General features: G+C 44.2%; 1 protein-coding gene across 1 annotated transcript in view; it reads left to right on the top strand.

Annotated features, from left to right (window-relative positions):
* Nucleotides 1–18,016, top strand: part of BTK (Bruton tyrosine kinase) — a 289,004-nt gene that overhangs the window by 76,607 nt on the left and 194,381 nt on the right. The window contains exon 2 of the mRNA XM_073573073.1: nucleotides 5,085–5,398. Coding sequence (XP_073429174.1) covers nucleotides 5,249–5,398 — 150 coding nt within the window. The 5' untranslated portion in view covers nucleotides 5,085–5,248. The remainder of the gene's footprint in view (nucleotides 1–5,084; nucleotides 5,399–18,016) is intronic.

Genomic DNA, 18,016 nt, shown 5'->3' on the forward strand with positions numbered 1-18,016 from the left:
TAAGCTGATAATGCTTATAATTTCACAATTGACCATTTTTTTGTTCAAAATAAAAATAAAAAGGTTGAAAACTCTGCTGTGCATAATAATTTGGAACATGCATTTTGAGTGTTTCTTATTTTTAAAAATATACAGTTTTCATAGGCAGTTTGTTCAAAGACATTGCAATTATACTAGAATATTAGATGACTGGAAAATAACAATGACTGCAATTCATATAGGTAATTTAGAGAAAATATGAGGAAATATTTTTTGCATAATAATTTGGAACACAGTGTAAACTGTGGCCTCTGTTCACACGGTATGCATTTTTTAGCACTGGTTGGCCCTCCTGATCTAATAGTATGGGCGTCACTAATAGGATCAGCTAGATGCCTTGCATTTTCTGTGTGAACATTGCCACATACGAATTCTATTTTTTGTGCATTATCATACCAAGCAGCCATGTCCTAATTGGAGGCTGGCTGCCTCATCAGTTATTTTTACACCTGTGCCATCTTAATGCTGCACCTTGTTTAGTGCACTTGTTCTGTGGCCATGGCAGGTAAGCATCTTTGCCTGCATTTTGGTGTTTTTATCTAACCTAGTCTTTTTTGGTGTTTTTCTTGAAATATAACATGCCCTCCTGGGGTAGGCTCTGGCAGTTTCCTGGCAGATTGAAGATTAAGAAAAGCGGGATCTAGGCTAAAGGCAGAGCAGCCTAGGAAGTAGACCTCTCCTCACGTTGCTCCTCACACAAAGGACAGGAACTCCTTCCCAACTCTTCCCTCAGCAGCTTCTAGAGGCTTCCGCAGGAAAACCGGGCTGAGAGAGTGTCATGTGACCAAAATCTTAAACCTTTACACATTGGACAGTAGATGGCAGTATAGGACAATTTATCAAATAAACCACATAACAGGACATAGGGTTTTGGTAACCACCCGACAACTATATTTTGCATCAGATAGGAGGAGGTACTGGGACACTACACCTTGAGCTTGATATGGGCAGGACTAGACCTTGGCTCCTGACAGGCGACGCCTGGTTTCTAAGGTTTAGCCTAACAAGAGTGGTTAGGGCGCAGATTTGGGTCCTCACCAGCTCCAATGGAACTCAGGGTCCTCCTAAACGGAATCATGGCCAGGCTAGGTGATGACCTGATGCTAGCCTCGTCAGCATCCCGGGAGCAAGACTGTTCCACTCTCTTTGGCACCAAATCTGCCTGTGGCCTGGGGTGCAGAACTTTTATAACAAGGAAGACTCTTTTGTGGGTCACCTGATCAGGTCCAGCACACGAAGTTGGTCCCCACACAATTTTTCAAGCACCAATTGGTTCCACTTAATTTCGACTGGCCAGCAGGTGGTGGCCTCTCTTTGCTGATGACACATTCTGCATGGCCTCTTCAGAAGTATCTCTGCTTCCTCTTACACAGGTACACCAATATCCCAGAGTTACATTTATTTGGTCATGGAACTAGTGGAATGGCCAATTCAGCAAAGTTTCTCAGGAGCCATTTTTCAACATGGCAATGCCAGGCCGCATTTTGCTCATGCTACTGTGAGCAACCTGCTTGCCCTAAATGTGCTATGATGGCTTGCAGCATTTCCCATTTAGCACATCTGGGACATCATTGGTCAGCGATTTCAAGGAGAGCTGACAGCAGCGCATCTTGATGATTTGCCCAAGTGCACTCAGTGGCAGAACATTCCTCAGGCAACCATTATTGACCTCATTGATAGCGGCTAAGGTGTCTCTGTGGGGGGATTATTGCAAGTGACGCTCATGCTTGATACTGAATAAGTCGAGATGTTTTTGAAACATTTCCATTTTCTTACAATCTACATATCATTAACAGGTTTATCCATACTGTGATTTCCATTGTTCCACAATTTTTCTTTCCTGATGTTTCAATTTTAATGTTCAACTTATTGCATTGTTATAAATTAAATCTGCAGTAGTAACAATACATTGAAACAGATAAGGCATGCAGCGAATTTAAAAAGTACAAGCATGTCTCAAACTGAGGGTCTCTTATTCCGTTAACGAACAGAATCTGGTAAAACCACATCCACCAGCATGAAAAAGTGAGCCCCAATTATGTTACTAATTTAACAAAGTCTGAGTAAAATGTCTATGTGCCCAAGGATTAGATAAACCAGGCATAACAAAATTAATGAAGACCCCAGGATGTAGAACCCTAAATTTAGATTCCATGTCAGGAAATTAATTCAGACTCCAGATATCAGAACCCATAATTATTGGAAACCCCAGACCCTAAAATTAATTCAGACGACACATAGCAAAATAAATTTAGACTTCAGACATTAGAATCAAAAATTAATATATTCCACAAATATTTCACTGGGGAATGTAGACCCACATTCACCAGTTCGATCCTAACGATATATTACATTTCCATATGGACAAGCTGTGCTTCAGTTAATTACTGCTATTGATATATATATATATATATATATATATATATATATATATACGGTATTCATTTTTCATCCACTATGTCATAGCAAATATTTATAGAAGCAGTGAGTGACTCCAGCACCACCCTGCAGCTTGTAGTACTGCCCTCCGGGGGCAGTGTCACCCACTGCCACTATCACCGCCCCTTGATGATGATAAGTTTGAGGGCAGTGCTAGAAGCTGTGTGGCGGCGCTGGTGTTACTTCCTACTTCTATCATTATTCAATCTGCAAGTGTGATTAGGGTGTAAAGATAGATATTAAGAAAGGACATTTCAGGTGTTGGACCAACTGCATAATTGATGTAAATTGGGTCACTAACTTTTGTACTAAAAAAAAATATAATGATAGCAATTATTTAACTCTCTTTTCTTCCAAATGTCTGTTGTCTATCAAAGTGTTAAAAATCCTTGTCAATTTATTTGTAATCTTGAAATTGCAGATGCAGGAAACAGTATTCAGTAAAAATATCATATTCAATTCCCTGCTCCCTAATCACACCCCAGTAGAAAACCACAAGTGACAATAACAAATTAAATCACAACATAGGGCTATAATCAGATTATTTACATTGTGGACCTTAGAATATCAGTGTTATAATTATTATTCTGAAAAGACAGACAACTATTGTCCTGGTGTATCAAACATGTATGGATATTTCAGGATATAGGAGCTGCAGAGAATAATTGTCATTAAAAATAAATTCCTAAATCAGTTTAATTAGCAAATCACATTACTATCATGCATTCAAATGGAAACCAAGTGCACTGACAGAAACCTGTCCTAAAAGTTTAAAAAGACATGTGACTGCACACATGCTAGGTCACTTAGTATTCAGAAATATAAGGTGGACAACAGTGTGAGCAGTATTTTCTAAGCCTCAGCACTCCTAATATCTCCAAGATTAAAGAAGAAACCCAGGTTTAACAGCACTGTGAACAGACTCTTCATATTCCAGCGCCATGGTATCTCCATTATTATATCAGAAAGACAGGGTTGACTGCAGTGTGAGCAGGCTCTTCTTACCTCAGCACCCCTGGTATCTCCAGCATTAGGTCAGACAGACAGGGTGGACAGTATTGTGAGCAGTCTCTTCTTACCTCAACACCCCTAGTATCTCCATCATTAGATCAGATTTGCAGAGTGGATGCAGTGTTAAGGCCCTGTTACACATAAAGATGTCCCAGTGATCCCACCAACGATCCGACATGGATGGGATCGCTGGGACATCGTCAGACTGATCGCTGGTGAGCTGTCACATAGACAGCCCCTCCAACAATCAGGCCCAGCGAGCAAGCTGGTTTCCAATGTAAACAGCGGGTATCAAAGAGCCGCACGGCTCTTGGATACCCACTGTTTACTCTAGATACCAGCGTGCACGCTGGTATCCAACGTAAACATCGGGTAACTAAGAGCCGTGCGGCTCTTGGATACCCGCTGTTTACCCTAGATACCAGCATGGATACCCGATGTTTACGTTGGAAATCAGCGTCCAGCGTCGCTGATCTCTCGCTGCCACACGCAGCGATGCGTGCTGGCCAGTGGGAGACCAGCGATCAAAAAATGGCCCAGGACAATCGTGCACGATCAGCGATACCCGGTAGGGGGGCCGGTCGCTGATCCCCGTCACACACAGCGATATCGCTGGAGAGATCGCTGATGCGTCACAAAATCAGGATCTCGCTAGCGATCTTGCTGTGTGTGACTGGGCCCTTAGCAGCCTCTTCTTATCACAACACCCCTTCTATTTCCAGTATTGGATCAGATAGACAGTGTAGACAGCAACCTCTTCTTACCTCAACATTCCTTGTATATCCAGTATCAGATCAGATAAACAGGGCGGACAGCAGTGTGAGCAGATTCTTCTTACCTCAAAACCCCTGGTATCTCCAGTATCAGATCATATAGACAGGGTGGATTGCAGTGTGAGCAGCCTCTTCTTACCTCAACACTCCTGGTATATCCAGTATTAGGTCAGATAGACAGGGTGGACAGCAATGTGAGCAGCCTCTTCTTACGTCAGCACTCCTGGTATATGCAGTATTAGCTCAAAAAGACAGGGTGGACAGCAGTGTGAGCAGCCTCTTCTTACCACATCACCCCTGGTATCTCCAGTATTAGATCAGATAGACAGGGTGGACAGCAGTGTGAGCAGCCTCTTCTTTCCTCAGCACCCTGGTATCTCTATTATTAGATGAGATAGACATGGTGGACAGCAGGGTGAGCAGCGTCTTCTTACCTCAGTGCCCTATCTCCAGTATCATGTCAGATAGGGTAGACAGCAGTGTGAGCAGCCTCTTCTTACCTCAGCACATTGGTATTTCAAGTGTTGGATGCAAATAAACATGGAGAACACATCTTCCTACATATAAGGAGAATGGCGTAGCCTCATACTGCAAATGCTCAAAAGCAGCTGTCCGATTAACATTTTGAAACAGGTTTCAATCAGTGTAAATAGACAGCTGCTATTTTAACATACTATATTGATCATTTCCATACACAAAATGAGTGTAATTTGCAAATTAAAGGAATTTATTCTCAATAGATTATTTTTTTTCCAATTTCTATAGAACCCCTTTAAGATTTTGCTACCAAATTATATTAAATGTCCTCTCTTTTATCCTCAGATTTCTGATCCTCCTGAAAATTATGCACCAAAAGCCTAGACACAAAGGATTCAAAAAAAGCCAAAGACTAATACACTGAAAGAAAAAAAGTTACGTTGACGGCATACCTAGACATCTAAAGTATTCCTGTCACCGATACAGCACTTAGGAAATCTATACGAACGATGGCCACAGTTACTCCCAGCATACTGGAAAGTATTTTTTTAAAAAGGTCACAGCAAAAACGTAAGACATCACCTCTAAACTACAAGAAGAGACTGTTTGTACTCACAGAGAGCAAGATCACATACTATGAATACGACTTTGACAGAGGGGTAAGAAAATAGTTTTATTAATATTCAGTTTTCTAAATCCATCAATTGCATTACGCCACTTTTATGGGGTGACAATAAAGCATACAAAATGGAAAATAAAATGGATTTTACAGGAAAAAATGTTAGGAAACATTCTTTCCTCTATAATGACTTGTATATATGGCAACATTAAAAAGAGAGAAAAAAAAACAACAACAAAAAACAACATCCTCCACCCATTAAGTTGACACATAGCGTTGTTGCTGTGTTTTTGCACTTTTTCATTGCTTTCAATGGTGAACAAATGCTATAAAAACACTGAAAGAATTGACATCCTACTTCTTTTGAAAATGCAGCAGTGGAAAAGACCACTATGTGCTATGTTCTTTACACTTTAGGCTATTTGTGTGTAGCCATACTGAATGGAAACGGGAAAGGAGGTTATATATGGGGTCATCTGAACCATTATATTCCATGGTGGAATGACTCCATATACAAAACCTTATTCCCCATTTAAATTTTGTAAAGAACATATCACATAGTGTTCTTTACCACCAGAGAAGTTCAGGTTCTAGATCTGAATAATGAGTGGAAAATGTTATTTTAGCAAACATTTGAATTTATATGTGTAGATATTTGTTCTAATACCGACAAATGGTGAAGGCATTGGTGTAGTGGCTGGACAGAAATATGACACTGGCTGCCGCATTCAGGATGGATTGGAATGACGAGGAGAAAGTTCAGTAAGAGGCAGACCAATTATTAGAGTTGCAGTATGTAAGGGGTGAAGCACAAGAAGACTCAGAGGGGGTTACCTCCTCGCTCCTGATCTGTAACCACTTGGCCAGACAGCAGGCTTGCGAGGAGGAAGACTTTCTGCCCTGGACGTGCTGGGTCATGTGACGGCTGGGAGGAGAGAGGAACAGGAAGGAGGGCAGCCTGAGAGCACGCGAAGTTCAGAGCAGCGTGTGCAGGGGACAGGGCAGGTTGTAGCTGCACAAAGGGGAGAAGAGAGAACTCCCGTTCAGAGGACAAATCCAGGGGGACAGTGCAGAGAGACTGCATCTTGTGAGTACGTGAGACCAGAGCTTGCAGTGACTGGAGAGGTGCGCTCTGACCCCCGTGCGTAGCCCCCATACCTGCGGTGTTGGTGCAGAGCCCCTGACTCCTGTTGAGAGACTTATAGAGACACAGAGCCCTTGATTCCTGCGGAGAGAGTGCTAGTTTTGGAGCATAGATTCAGAGCAGGGGACACCCGGAATGCTTTGTGTTCCCCCTGCCTTTCTTCATTAACCCCTGAGACCCCGGTTGTGGGTCCTTAGAGACTGCAGAGCCTACAGCAACTAAAGAGACGACAAGTGCCACTGCTGACAGCGCCGACGCGGGAGAAGACGACCCTACATGCAAGCACTCAGCAGACTGATAAGTTCCAAGAACACTCGTTTCTAACTGTTATTCTTTTTGACTGATATACTGCTTTAAAACCAGCTTAACCCCCACTGCCTTCTCTCTGTGAGGAGTATCATATCCCTGTAAATAAAACACTTTAACTTTTGATCTGTCTCAGTTCCGTGGTGACATACCAGCACCTGCACGTTTATTACAAGTATTCCAGATGAGAATGAATAATTGCGACAATAAGAGATTTTGCTGTTTCAAAGGTGAGAAAAGATTGGGTTATGGAGGTGTTTCTAAGGTGCAGATGACATTAGCGAGTGAGTGATCCGATATAGGGAAAAAATGAAAATGTTTGTATCAAATATGATCCCAAGACAGCGAGCGTGCTGCTAAGGAGTTATGGTTGGACCACCCAAGGAAATTTTTCAGTTTTGGAGAGATTCACTTTTAAATAGAGGGAGCTCATGACACCGGACAGACAACCCTTGGTATTTTGGGTTCAGGTGGTTGTGATGTGAGGAGAAGAGGTATATAATTGGATGACATCTGCATAGAGATGATACTTGAAAATAAATCTGCTGATGGTTTGTCCAATAGTTGCGGTGTATAATGAGAAGAAGAGGGGGTGTTGTGAATTCCCTGGCTCAGACTTCTGAGCCGAAGCTCCCCCTGCTCCCTCCGGTGGTTACTGGAGGTAGTGGAGCTGGCCAGATTGACAAAGATTTGCCACCTGATGATGATGATGACGATTGGAGATCTGGAGTTACGATTGGAATATTTAAGTCTGCAGACTCCCTGTAATCCCTGCTGGTAATTGCTTTCCTGTGCATTCAGAGGTCTGATGTCTCCTGCCCTGTTCCTGTATTGTTCAGCTAAGTGATTCATTTGCTAATCCTTTGCATCTGATCTGGTTTTGTCTATCTCTGCTTGTTGTGTGAGTTCGACTTGCTCCTGCTGGGGGCTGTGCTGGACCACCGCTCCATATGTTACTGCTTGTGTCAGTTTGTTCAGTCCCCTGTTATATTGGTCTCTTTTGCTTAGCTTCCAGTTAATACCGGAGTGCTGATATTGTGGGGGCGAAGTTGTGTGACTTCAGTGTTTTTGTGTACATCAGATGTGTTGGATTTTTCAGGGTTTTTTGCGTGATTGCAGACAGTGTCTTTTCTTTCCTATCCTGTCTAGTCAGTTTGGACCCCATCATTTGCTCAGTCTATTTTTCTGCCTGCATTTGTGTTTCATCTTGTCTCACCGACAATATATGTTTGAGGGCGCTCTATTCCTTTGGGGTCTGCTCCGAGGCAGTTTAGATTTCACCTTTCTTGCTTTAGGCTTAGTTAGCTCTCCGGCTGTGCCGAGACGTCTAGGGCATCATAGGTACACTTCACGGCTACTGCTAGTTGTGTGGATAGGATCAGGGGTCTGCAATCCTCTTAGTTACCAACCTCTCTGGTTTTCTGGTGGCTTAGCCTGTACCTGCCATCCTCCTCGGTGACCCATTCATAACAGAATCACCAGCCTTACTGTAGACTCTAGGGTACTCTAAAGAAGGAAAGAATTGTTAAAAAAAAAAAAAGTGTCAGAATTCTTTTTTGTATATTTTTTCCTCTTTATTCTCTAGGGCCGTAGGAGGATTTTTTTGTCTAAATGGAGACTAAGTAATTGTCCGATCGTGTTCAGCAGCTCGCTGCTGAAGTGTGGGGAATTTCTGCCTATCTCGCTCAATCATCTGCTGTCGAACCAAAAATCCCTACTCCTGATGTGTTTTCTGGGGATCGGTCTAAATTTTTGAATTCTAAGAATAATTGTAAACTATTTTTTGCTTTGAAACCTAACTCATCGGGGAGCTCCCGATGGGTGCAACGTCAGGAGTTTAGAAGGCATAATAAGTTGAGTTTTTTCTGTGGAGACGCCTCTCATACTATTTCTGTCTGCACTAAACGAGAAAAGCGTCTTGCTCACGCATTTGCAGTGGGCAATGGACAGCCTAAGTTCCTTATGGCGATTACCTTGATCTGCTCCATGTCTACATTTTCCGCTAAGGCTTTTTTCTTGATTCAGGAGCATCTTTGAATCTGATTGATTTTGACTTTGCCAAACGTTGTGGTTATCCCATGATACCCCTGCAGACTCCTATCCCTTTGAGAGGTATTGATGCTACTCCTTTAGTAGAGAATAAACCCCAGTTTTGGACCCAGGCGATAATGCGGGTCGCCCCGGACCACCAAGAGAATTGTAAATTTTTGGTGCTGCACAATTTGCATGATACTATTGTTCTGGGTTTTCCTTGGTTGCAAACCCATAATCCTGTTTTGGATTGGAAATCTGTGTCTGTGGTGAGTTGGGGTTGTCAATGTGTTTTTAGTGACACTCCTGTTTTCTCCACCTCTCCCCAATCTCATGATATTCCTGACTATTTGGCTGATTTTTCTGTTGTATTTAGTGAGAGTAAGTCTGCGTCTTTGCCTCCTCATAGGAGTTATGACTGTACAATTGAGTTAATGCCTGGGTGTAAATTTCCCAAGGGTCGGCTTTTCAATTAATCGGTACCTGAACATGATGCTATGCGATCTTATATCAAGGACTCGTTGGAGAAGGGTCATATCAGACCATCCTCTTCACCTTTAGATGCTGTTTTTTTGTGGCCAAGAAAGATGGCTCATTAAAGCCATGTATTGATTATTGTTCCCTTAGCAAAATCACTGTTAAATATCAGTATCCGTTACCCCTGATTTCTGATTTATTTTCCAGAGTTAAAAGTGCCTGTTGGTTTACCAAACTTGACCTCAGGGAGGCGTATAATCTTATTTGCATCATGCACGGGGATGAATGGAAGACGGCATTTAATACTCCAGAGGGACATTTTGAGTACCTGGTGATGCCTTTTGGGCTCACTAATGCCTGTTATGATGAGTCACCGAAGGAGGAAAAAACAAAATACCAGCTAAGTCCAGAAAAACCAGAGAGGTTGGCAGCTATCGGATTGCAGACCCCTGAACCTATCCACAACAACTAGCAGTAGCCGTGGGGGGTTCCTACGGTGCCCTAGACCCCTCGATCACAGCCGGAGAACTATATAGCCTAAAGACAGAAAGGGGAAAAACTAAACTGCCCCAGAGCAGACCCCAAAGCAATAGGCAGCCCCCAACATATAATGACGGTGAAGCAAGATGAAAACACTAACACAGACAGAAAGATAGGTTGAGCAAATGATGGGGCCCAAGCTAACTACATAGGACAGGATAGGAAAGCTGCTGTCTGCCATCTGCAAAAACCCTATCAAAATGAGCCAACCGACTGATAGGAAAAACAGGCCCTGAAGTCGCTAGGCTTCAAAAGACTATATCAGCACTCAGGTATATTCTGAAGACAGAGAAAAATATCAACAGATAAGAGACAAAAATGAGTTCAGCTCACCCCCGGCCGGGGATGGCAGAACTCCCAAAAAACAAGGCAAAACAAAAACAAAACTGAAGAGTACAAAGCAGAGCAGAAAAACTTAGCTTTGAGATTCAGGAATCAGACTGGTCTCCAAGAATCCAGCAGGAAAATCACCAGCCAGGAAGAAGGGCGTCGGCAGCCTTATATCCAGTCCTCAATTCCAGCCACCCAGTCATCATCTAGCTGCCCAGGTGTTTGGTAATCAGCCTCACTACCTTCCTTCACCAGAGGAGGGAGTTCATCAGACCTCAATGGTGAAGGGAAAAATGAACTCACAACAGTACCTCCCCCTTGAGGAGGGGTCACCGAACCCTCATCCATGCCACCAGGGCGATCCGGGTGAGCCCGATGAAAGGCACGCACCAATCTTTCGGCATGAATATCAGAGGCAGAGACCCAGGAATTATCCTCCTGACCATAACCCTTCCACTTAACCAAATACTGGAGTCTCCGTCTAGCCAGATGGGAATCCAGTATCTTCTCTACCTCATATTCCATGTTACCTTCAACCAATATAGGGTCAGGAGGTGCCACCACAGGAACTACTGGTTCAACAAACCTCTTCAACAAGGACTTATGAAACACATTATGAATTTTAAATGTGACAGGAAGAGCCAACCGAAAAGAGACCGGATTAATAATCTCCAAAATCTTGTAAGGTCCAATAAATCTAGGCTTAAACTTAGGAGAAGCCACCTTCATAGCGATATTTTTTGATGACAACCAAACCATATCACACACCTTAAACTGGGGACCAACGGTCCTACGCCGGTTGGAAAACCGCTGGGCCTTTTCCTGGGAGAGAGACAACTTATCCACTACTTGGTCCCAGATCTGGTGCATTCTCTCCACCACAGTGTCAACACCTGGGCAGGCAGAAGGCTCCACCTACCCTGAAGAAAATCGAGGGTGAAAACCAAAGTTACAAAAAAAAGGTGACATCAAAGTGGCAGAACTAGCTCTATTATTTAAAGCAAATTCGGCCAAGGGCAAAAATGAAACCCAATCATCCTGATCGGCAGAAATAAAACATCTCAAATACGACTCCAAAGTCTGGTTTGTTCTCTCCGTCTGCCCATTGGTCTGAGGGTGAAACGCAGAGGAGAAGGACAACTGAATTCCCAGCTTGGAACAGAAAGTCCTCCAAAATCTAGACACAAACTGAACTCCTCTGTCAGATACAATGTTCTCAGGAATCCCGTGCAAGCGAACCACCTGTTGCAAAAACAAGGGCACCAACTCAGAGGAAGATGGCAACTTAGGGAGTGGTACAAGATGGACCATCTTAGAGAATCTATCACAAATCACCCAAATAACAGTCATTCTCTGAGAGACAGGCATATCAGAGATAAAATCCATTGAAATATGGGTCCATGGCCTCCTGAGCAGCGGAAAAGGCATCAACAAGCCACTAGAGCGAGAACAAGGTTTAGACCGGGAGCAAGTCCCACAGGACTGCACAAAATTCCTGACATCATGAGACAAGGCGAGCCACCAAAAAGACCGACTCACCAGACCTCTAGTACCAAAAATACCAGGATGACCAGCCAATGCAGAGCAATGAACTTCAGACATCACTCTCTTCCTCCACTGGTCAGGAACATACAACTTTCCACTGAGACAACGCTCAGGTTTGTCCTCCTGAAACTCTTCCAGAGCACGTCTCAAATCGGGCAAGATGGCAGAAGAACTACCCCCTCGCCTAAGATGGTAGCAGGCTTAGTCACAACAGGAGAATCAGCAAGGAAACTCCTAGAGAAGGCGTCTGCCTTGACATTCTTAGTGCCTGGAAGAAAAGAGACCACAAAATCAAAACGTGTGAAAAACAAGGCCCACCTAGCCTGTCTAGGATTCAAGCGCTTGGCCGACTCCAGGTAAATCAAATTCTTGTGGTCAGTAAGGACCACGACTTGGTGTTTGGCTCCCTCCAACCAATGTCTCCACTCCTCAAATGCCCATTTCATGGCCAACAGTTCCCGATTCCCCACATCATAGTTCAGTTCGGATGGGGAGAACTTTCGGGAAAAGAAAGCACAAGGATTCATTTTAGATGTCACAGGATCTTTTTGGGACAACACCGCTCCTGCACCAATCTCAGAAGCGTCCACCTGAAACGGGAGTGATACATCAGGTTGCCGCAAAACCAGAGCAGAAGTGAATCTTCGCTTCAGCTCCTGAAAGGAAGAAACAGCCTCCGGAGACCAATTCAGCACATCAGCACCCTTCCTAGTCAAATCCGTCAATGGCTTGGCAATACCAGAAAAATTAGCTATAAATTTCCGATAAAAATTAGCAAAACCCAAAAACTTCTGGAGGGCCTTCAAAGAAGTGGGCTGAACCCAATCATAAATGGCCTGTACCTTGGCCGGGTCCATTTCAATAGTTGACAGAGACAAAATAAATCCCAAAAATGAAATTCTCTGTACCCCAAAAAGGCATTTCGATCCCTTGACATACAGGGAATTCTCCCTCAAAATCCGGAACACAGTCCGAACATGTTCCACATGAGAGTCCCAATTCTTGGAGAAGATCAAAATATCATCCAGATAGATAATCAAAAATTTATCCACAAAGTCTCGGAATATATCATTCATGAAGCACTGTAAGACAGAAGGGGCATTAGTGAGCCCAAAAGGCATCACCAGGTACTCAAAATGTCCCTCCAGAGTATTAAATGCCGTCTTCCATTCATCCCCATGCTTAATGCGAATAAGATTATATGCCCCCCTGAGGTCAAGCTTGGTAAACCAGCAAGCACCTTTAACTCTGGAGAATAGATCAGAAATCAGGGGTAACGGATACTGATATTTAACAGTAATTTTGTTGAGGGCACGATAGTCAATACAAGGCCTTAATGAACCATCCTTTTTAGCCACGAAAAAAAAAACAGCACCTAAGGGTGAAGAGGATGGTCTAATATGACCCTTCTCCAATGCCTCCTTAATATAGGATCGCATAGCCTCGTGCTCGGGTACAGATAAATTGAAAAGCCAACACCTGGGGAATTTACACCCCGGGTTCAGCTCAATTGCACAGTCATAACTCCTATGAGGAGGCAAAGATGCAGACTCATTCTTACTAAATACATCATAAAAGTCAGCCAAATAGTCAGGAACATCATGCGACTGGGGAAAGGTGGAGAAAACAGGAGCATCACTAAGGGCACACCGACAACCCCAACTCACCACAGACAAAGATTTCCAATCCAGAACTGGATTATGGATTTGCAACCAGGGAAACCCCAGAACAATGGTATCATGCAAATTATGCAACACCAAAAATCTGCAATTTTCTTGATGGTCTGGGGCGACCGCATTACCACCTGGGTCCAAAACTGAGCTTTATTCTTCGCCAAAGGAGTAGCATCAATACCCCTCAAAGGGATAGGCGTCTGCAGAGGTGTCATAGGAAATCCACAACGTTTAGCAAAATCCAAGTCCATCAGGTTCAGAGCTGCTTCCGAATCCACAAAAGCCTTAGCGGAAAATGTGGACAGGGAGCAGATCAGAGTAATTGCCAGAAGAAACTTAGGTTGAACACCACCCACAGAAAACGTGTGTGCACAACGTTTCTCTCGTTTAGGGCAGACAGAAATAATATGCGAGGCATCACCACAAAAAAAACACAGCTTATTACGCCTTCTGAACTCCTGACGTTGCGCCCTAGACAAAACTCTATCACATTGCATAGGTTCAGACATTTGTTCAACAGGTGGTAACATCTCTCTTGTAGTTTTGCGTTCACGTAAACGCTGATCCACCTGAATGGCTAATGACATAGAATCGTCAAGACCAGAGGGAACAGGAAATCCCACCATAGTATCTTTTACAGTTTCTGACAAACCCTTCCGAAAGAGGGCTGCCAAGGCACCATCATTCCAGGTAGTAAGGACCGCCCACTTTCGGAATTTTTGACAGTACAACTCTGCCGAATCCCGACCCTGGCTTAATGCCAACAGGGTCTTTTCAGCATACAACAACCCCAAGGCTTGAAAAAATGCGTTCACATTATTCAGAATAGGATCATCAGGTTTAAAAAAAAACGCCCAATCATGGGGATCGCCGCGCAGCAAAGAAATGACAATTTTAACCTGCTGCGTGGAGTTCCCCGACGAGTTAGGCTTCAAGGCAAAAAATAATTTACAATTATTCTTGAAATTCAAGAATTTAGACCGATCCCCCAAAAATACATCAGGAGTAGGAATCTTTGGCTCAGCAGCATGTGAATGAGCAAGATAGGCGGAAATTCCCCGCACTTCAGCAGCGAGCTGCTCCACAAGATCAGACAATTGCTTCATCTCCATTGAGAGAAAAATTCCCCCTACGGCCTCAGAGATATAGAGGAAAAAATATGCACACACAAAAAAAAAAATTCTGACCCTTTTTTTTTTTTTTTTACAATTCTCTCCTGCTATTGAGTACCCTAGGATCTGCGGTATGGCTGGTGATTCTGTTATGATGAGTCACCGTAGGAGGAAAAAACAAAATACCAGCTAAGTCCAGAAAAACCAGAGAGGTTGGCAGCTATCGGATTGCAGACCCCTGAACCTATCCACAACAACTAGCAGTAGCCGTGGGGGGTTCCTACGGTGCCCTTGACCCCTCCTAGACAGCCGGAGAACTATATAGCCTAAAGACAGAAAGGGGAAAAACTAAACTGCCCCAGAGCAGACCCCAAAGCAATAGGCAGCCCCCAACATATAATGACCGTGAAGCAAGATGAAAACACTAACACAGATAGAAAGATAGGTTGAGCAAATGATGGGGCCCAAGCTAACTACATAGGACAGGATAGGAAAGCTGCTGTCTGCCATCCGCAAAAACCCTATCAAAATGAGCCAACCGACTGATAGGAAAAACAGGCCCTGAAGTCGCTAGGCTTCAAAAGACTATATCAGCACTCAGGTATATTCTGAAGACAGAGCAAAATATCAACAGATCAGAGACAAAAATGGAGTTCAGCTCACCCCCGGCCGGGGATGGCAGAACTCCCAAAAAACAAGGCAAAACAAAAACAAAGCTGAAGAGTACAAAGAAGAGCAGAAAAACTTAGCTTTGAGATGCAGGAATCAGACTGGTCTCCAAGAATCCAGCAGGAAAATCACCAGCCAGGAAGAAGGGCGTCGGCAGCCTTATATCCAGTCCTCAATTCCAGCCACCCAGTCATCATCTAGCTGCCCAGGTGTTTGGTAATCAGCCTCACTACCTTCCTTCACCAGAGGAGGGAGTTCATCAGACCTCAATGGTGAAGGGAAAAATGAACTCACAACAAATGCCCCTTCTGTCTTCCAATCTTTTATGAACGATATTTTTCGGGACTTTGTGGATAAGTTTTTGATCATTTATCTGGATGATATTTTGATCTTTTCCAGTGATTGGGATTCTCATGTGGAACATGTCCGGACTGTGTTCTGGTTTTTGAGGGTAAAATTCTCTGTATGTTAAGGTATCGAAGTGTCTCTTTGGTGTACAGAGGACTTCGTTTTTGGGATTCATTTTTGTCCCTGTCTGCTATTGAAATGGACCCGGCCAAGGTACAGGCCATTTATGATTGGGTCCAGCCCACTTCTTTGAAGGCTCTCCAGAAGTTTTTGGGTTTTGCTAATTTCTACCGTAAATTTATAAGTAATTTTTCTGGTATTGTTAAACCACTCACTGATTTGACCAAAAAGGGCGCTGATGTGGTGAATTGGTCTACAGAGGCAGTCTCGGCATTTCAGGAGCTTAAGCAGAGATTCACTTCTGCTCAAGTTCTACGGCAACCTGATGTCTCACTCCCATTTCAGGTGGAGATAGCTGCTTCTGAGATTGGTGCAGGAGCCGTTTAGTTCCAAAGAGATCCGGTAACTTCTAAGATGAATCCCTGTGCCTTCTTTTCTCGAAAATTTTCCCCATCTGAACATAACTATGAGGTGGGGAATCGGGAATTCTTGGCCATGAAATGGGCATTTGAAGAGTGGAGACATTGGTTGGAGGGAGCTAGACATCAAGTTGTGGTCCTCACCGACCACAAGAATTTGATTTATCTTGAATCAGCCAAGCGCTTGAATCCTAGACAGGCTAGGTCGGCCTTGTTTTTCACGCGTTTTAATTTTGTGGTCTCCTTTCTTCCGGGCGCTAAGAATGTTAAGGCGGACACCCTTTCCAGGAGTTTCTTTGCGGATTCTCTTAATGTGACCGAGCCTACTACCATGCTAAATGAGGGTGTAGTTCTTTCCACCATCTCTCCTGATTTGAGACGTGCCCTTGAGGAATTTCAGGAGGATAAACCTGAATGATGCCCTATGGGAAAATTGTACAGTGCCTTGCGAAAGTATTCAGCCCCCTGGAACTTCTCAACCTTTTCCCACATATCATGCTTCAAACATAAAGATACCAAATGTAAATTTTTGGTGAAGAATCATCAACAAGTGGAACACAATTGTGAAGTTGAATGAAATTTATTGGTCATGTGATAAAACACTCCGGGATCGCCTTTGCTGGGGTCAAAGGTCACGTGCGTTCAGCATGAAACTCAGGCGCAGAGCTGGGATTCGGGTGTAACTGACCCTGAGTCAGGTTTATTAACGGTGAAAGCAATGCAAAAAGGAAATAAAACATAAAACAAATCCTTGCCTGTCCGGCACTAACTAAACAATGGACAACCTAACTACCAACTGGCGGGCTTCTCCCGTCCAGCCAAACCACAGTTGCAGTGGGCACTGCTTCCACTCACGTGTGTCTCTCACACAGACAGGCTCTCTGTGTTCCCAGGCTGAGACACTCACACAACCACCTGGCATCCTTTTATATCCACCTCCCATTATTTATTAGCAAGCAGGTGCGATACTGACCAGACTAGGCCACATAGGAAAGGAATCTGGGCGAGATATACCTGCCCTCATCCACTATTCCCACATGATTCTCACATATCCCCCCCCTCTGCTCAGACCACTCCGGTCGAGCAATGACACCCGCCAAACAGTGCACTCGGGACAGGGCATCTGCATTTCCCATCTGTACCCCTGGGCGGTGCTCCACCGTAAAAGTGTAGGCCTGCAGGGCAAGGAACCACCGGGTCACCCGGCTATTCCGTTCCTTGTTCAAGTGCATCCACTTGAGAGGGGCATGGTCAGTGATCAGCCTGAACTTTCGGCCCACCAGGTAATATTTGAGGGCCTCTAGAGCCCACTTAATGGCGAGGCACTCTTTTTCTACGACTGCATACCTTTGCTCGTGTTTATTCAGCTTCCTGCTGAGATATAGGACTGGGTGTTCCACTCCGTCCCTCACTTGTGAGAGTACGGCCCCGATACCGGTATCAGAGGCATCCGTTTGTACCACAAACTCGCTGCAGAAGTCCGGAGTCACCAGTACGGGCTGAGAGCAAAGTGCCCGTTTTAGGCTATGGAAGGCTTCTTCAGCCGCTAAACTCCATTTAATCATGACGGAGTATTTCCCTTTTGTAAGATCCGTCAGGGGGGTAGCGATGGCTGCAAAATTGGGTATGAACCGGCGATAATAGCCGGCGATCCCCAGGAAGGCTTGTACCTGCTTCTTGTTGACAGGTTGCGGCCAGTCCTGAACTGCCTGAATCTTATCAACCTGGGGTTTAACAACACCCCTCCCAATTACATACCCCAAATACCGGGCTTCTTCTAGCCCGATGTGACATTTCTTGGGGTTCGCGGTTAGACCTGCCTCCCACAGGTCGTCAATCACAGCTTGTACTTTCTGGAGATGAGTCTCCCAGTCCAAGCTGTAAATGACAATGTCGTCCAAATAGGCCAAAGCGTACCGCCTATGTGGCCTCAGGACTCGATCC

Source organism: Dendrobates tinctorius, unplaced genomic scaffold, assembly GCF_039654945.1.
Source record: "Dendrobates tinctorius isolate UK_male_01 unplaced genomic scaffold, ASM3965494v1 ptg000034l, whole genome shotgun sequence".
Taxonomy (NCBI): Eukaryota; Metazoa; Chordata; class Amphibia; order Anura; family Dendrobatidae; genus Dendrobates; species Dendrobates tinctorius.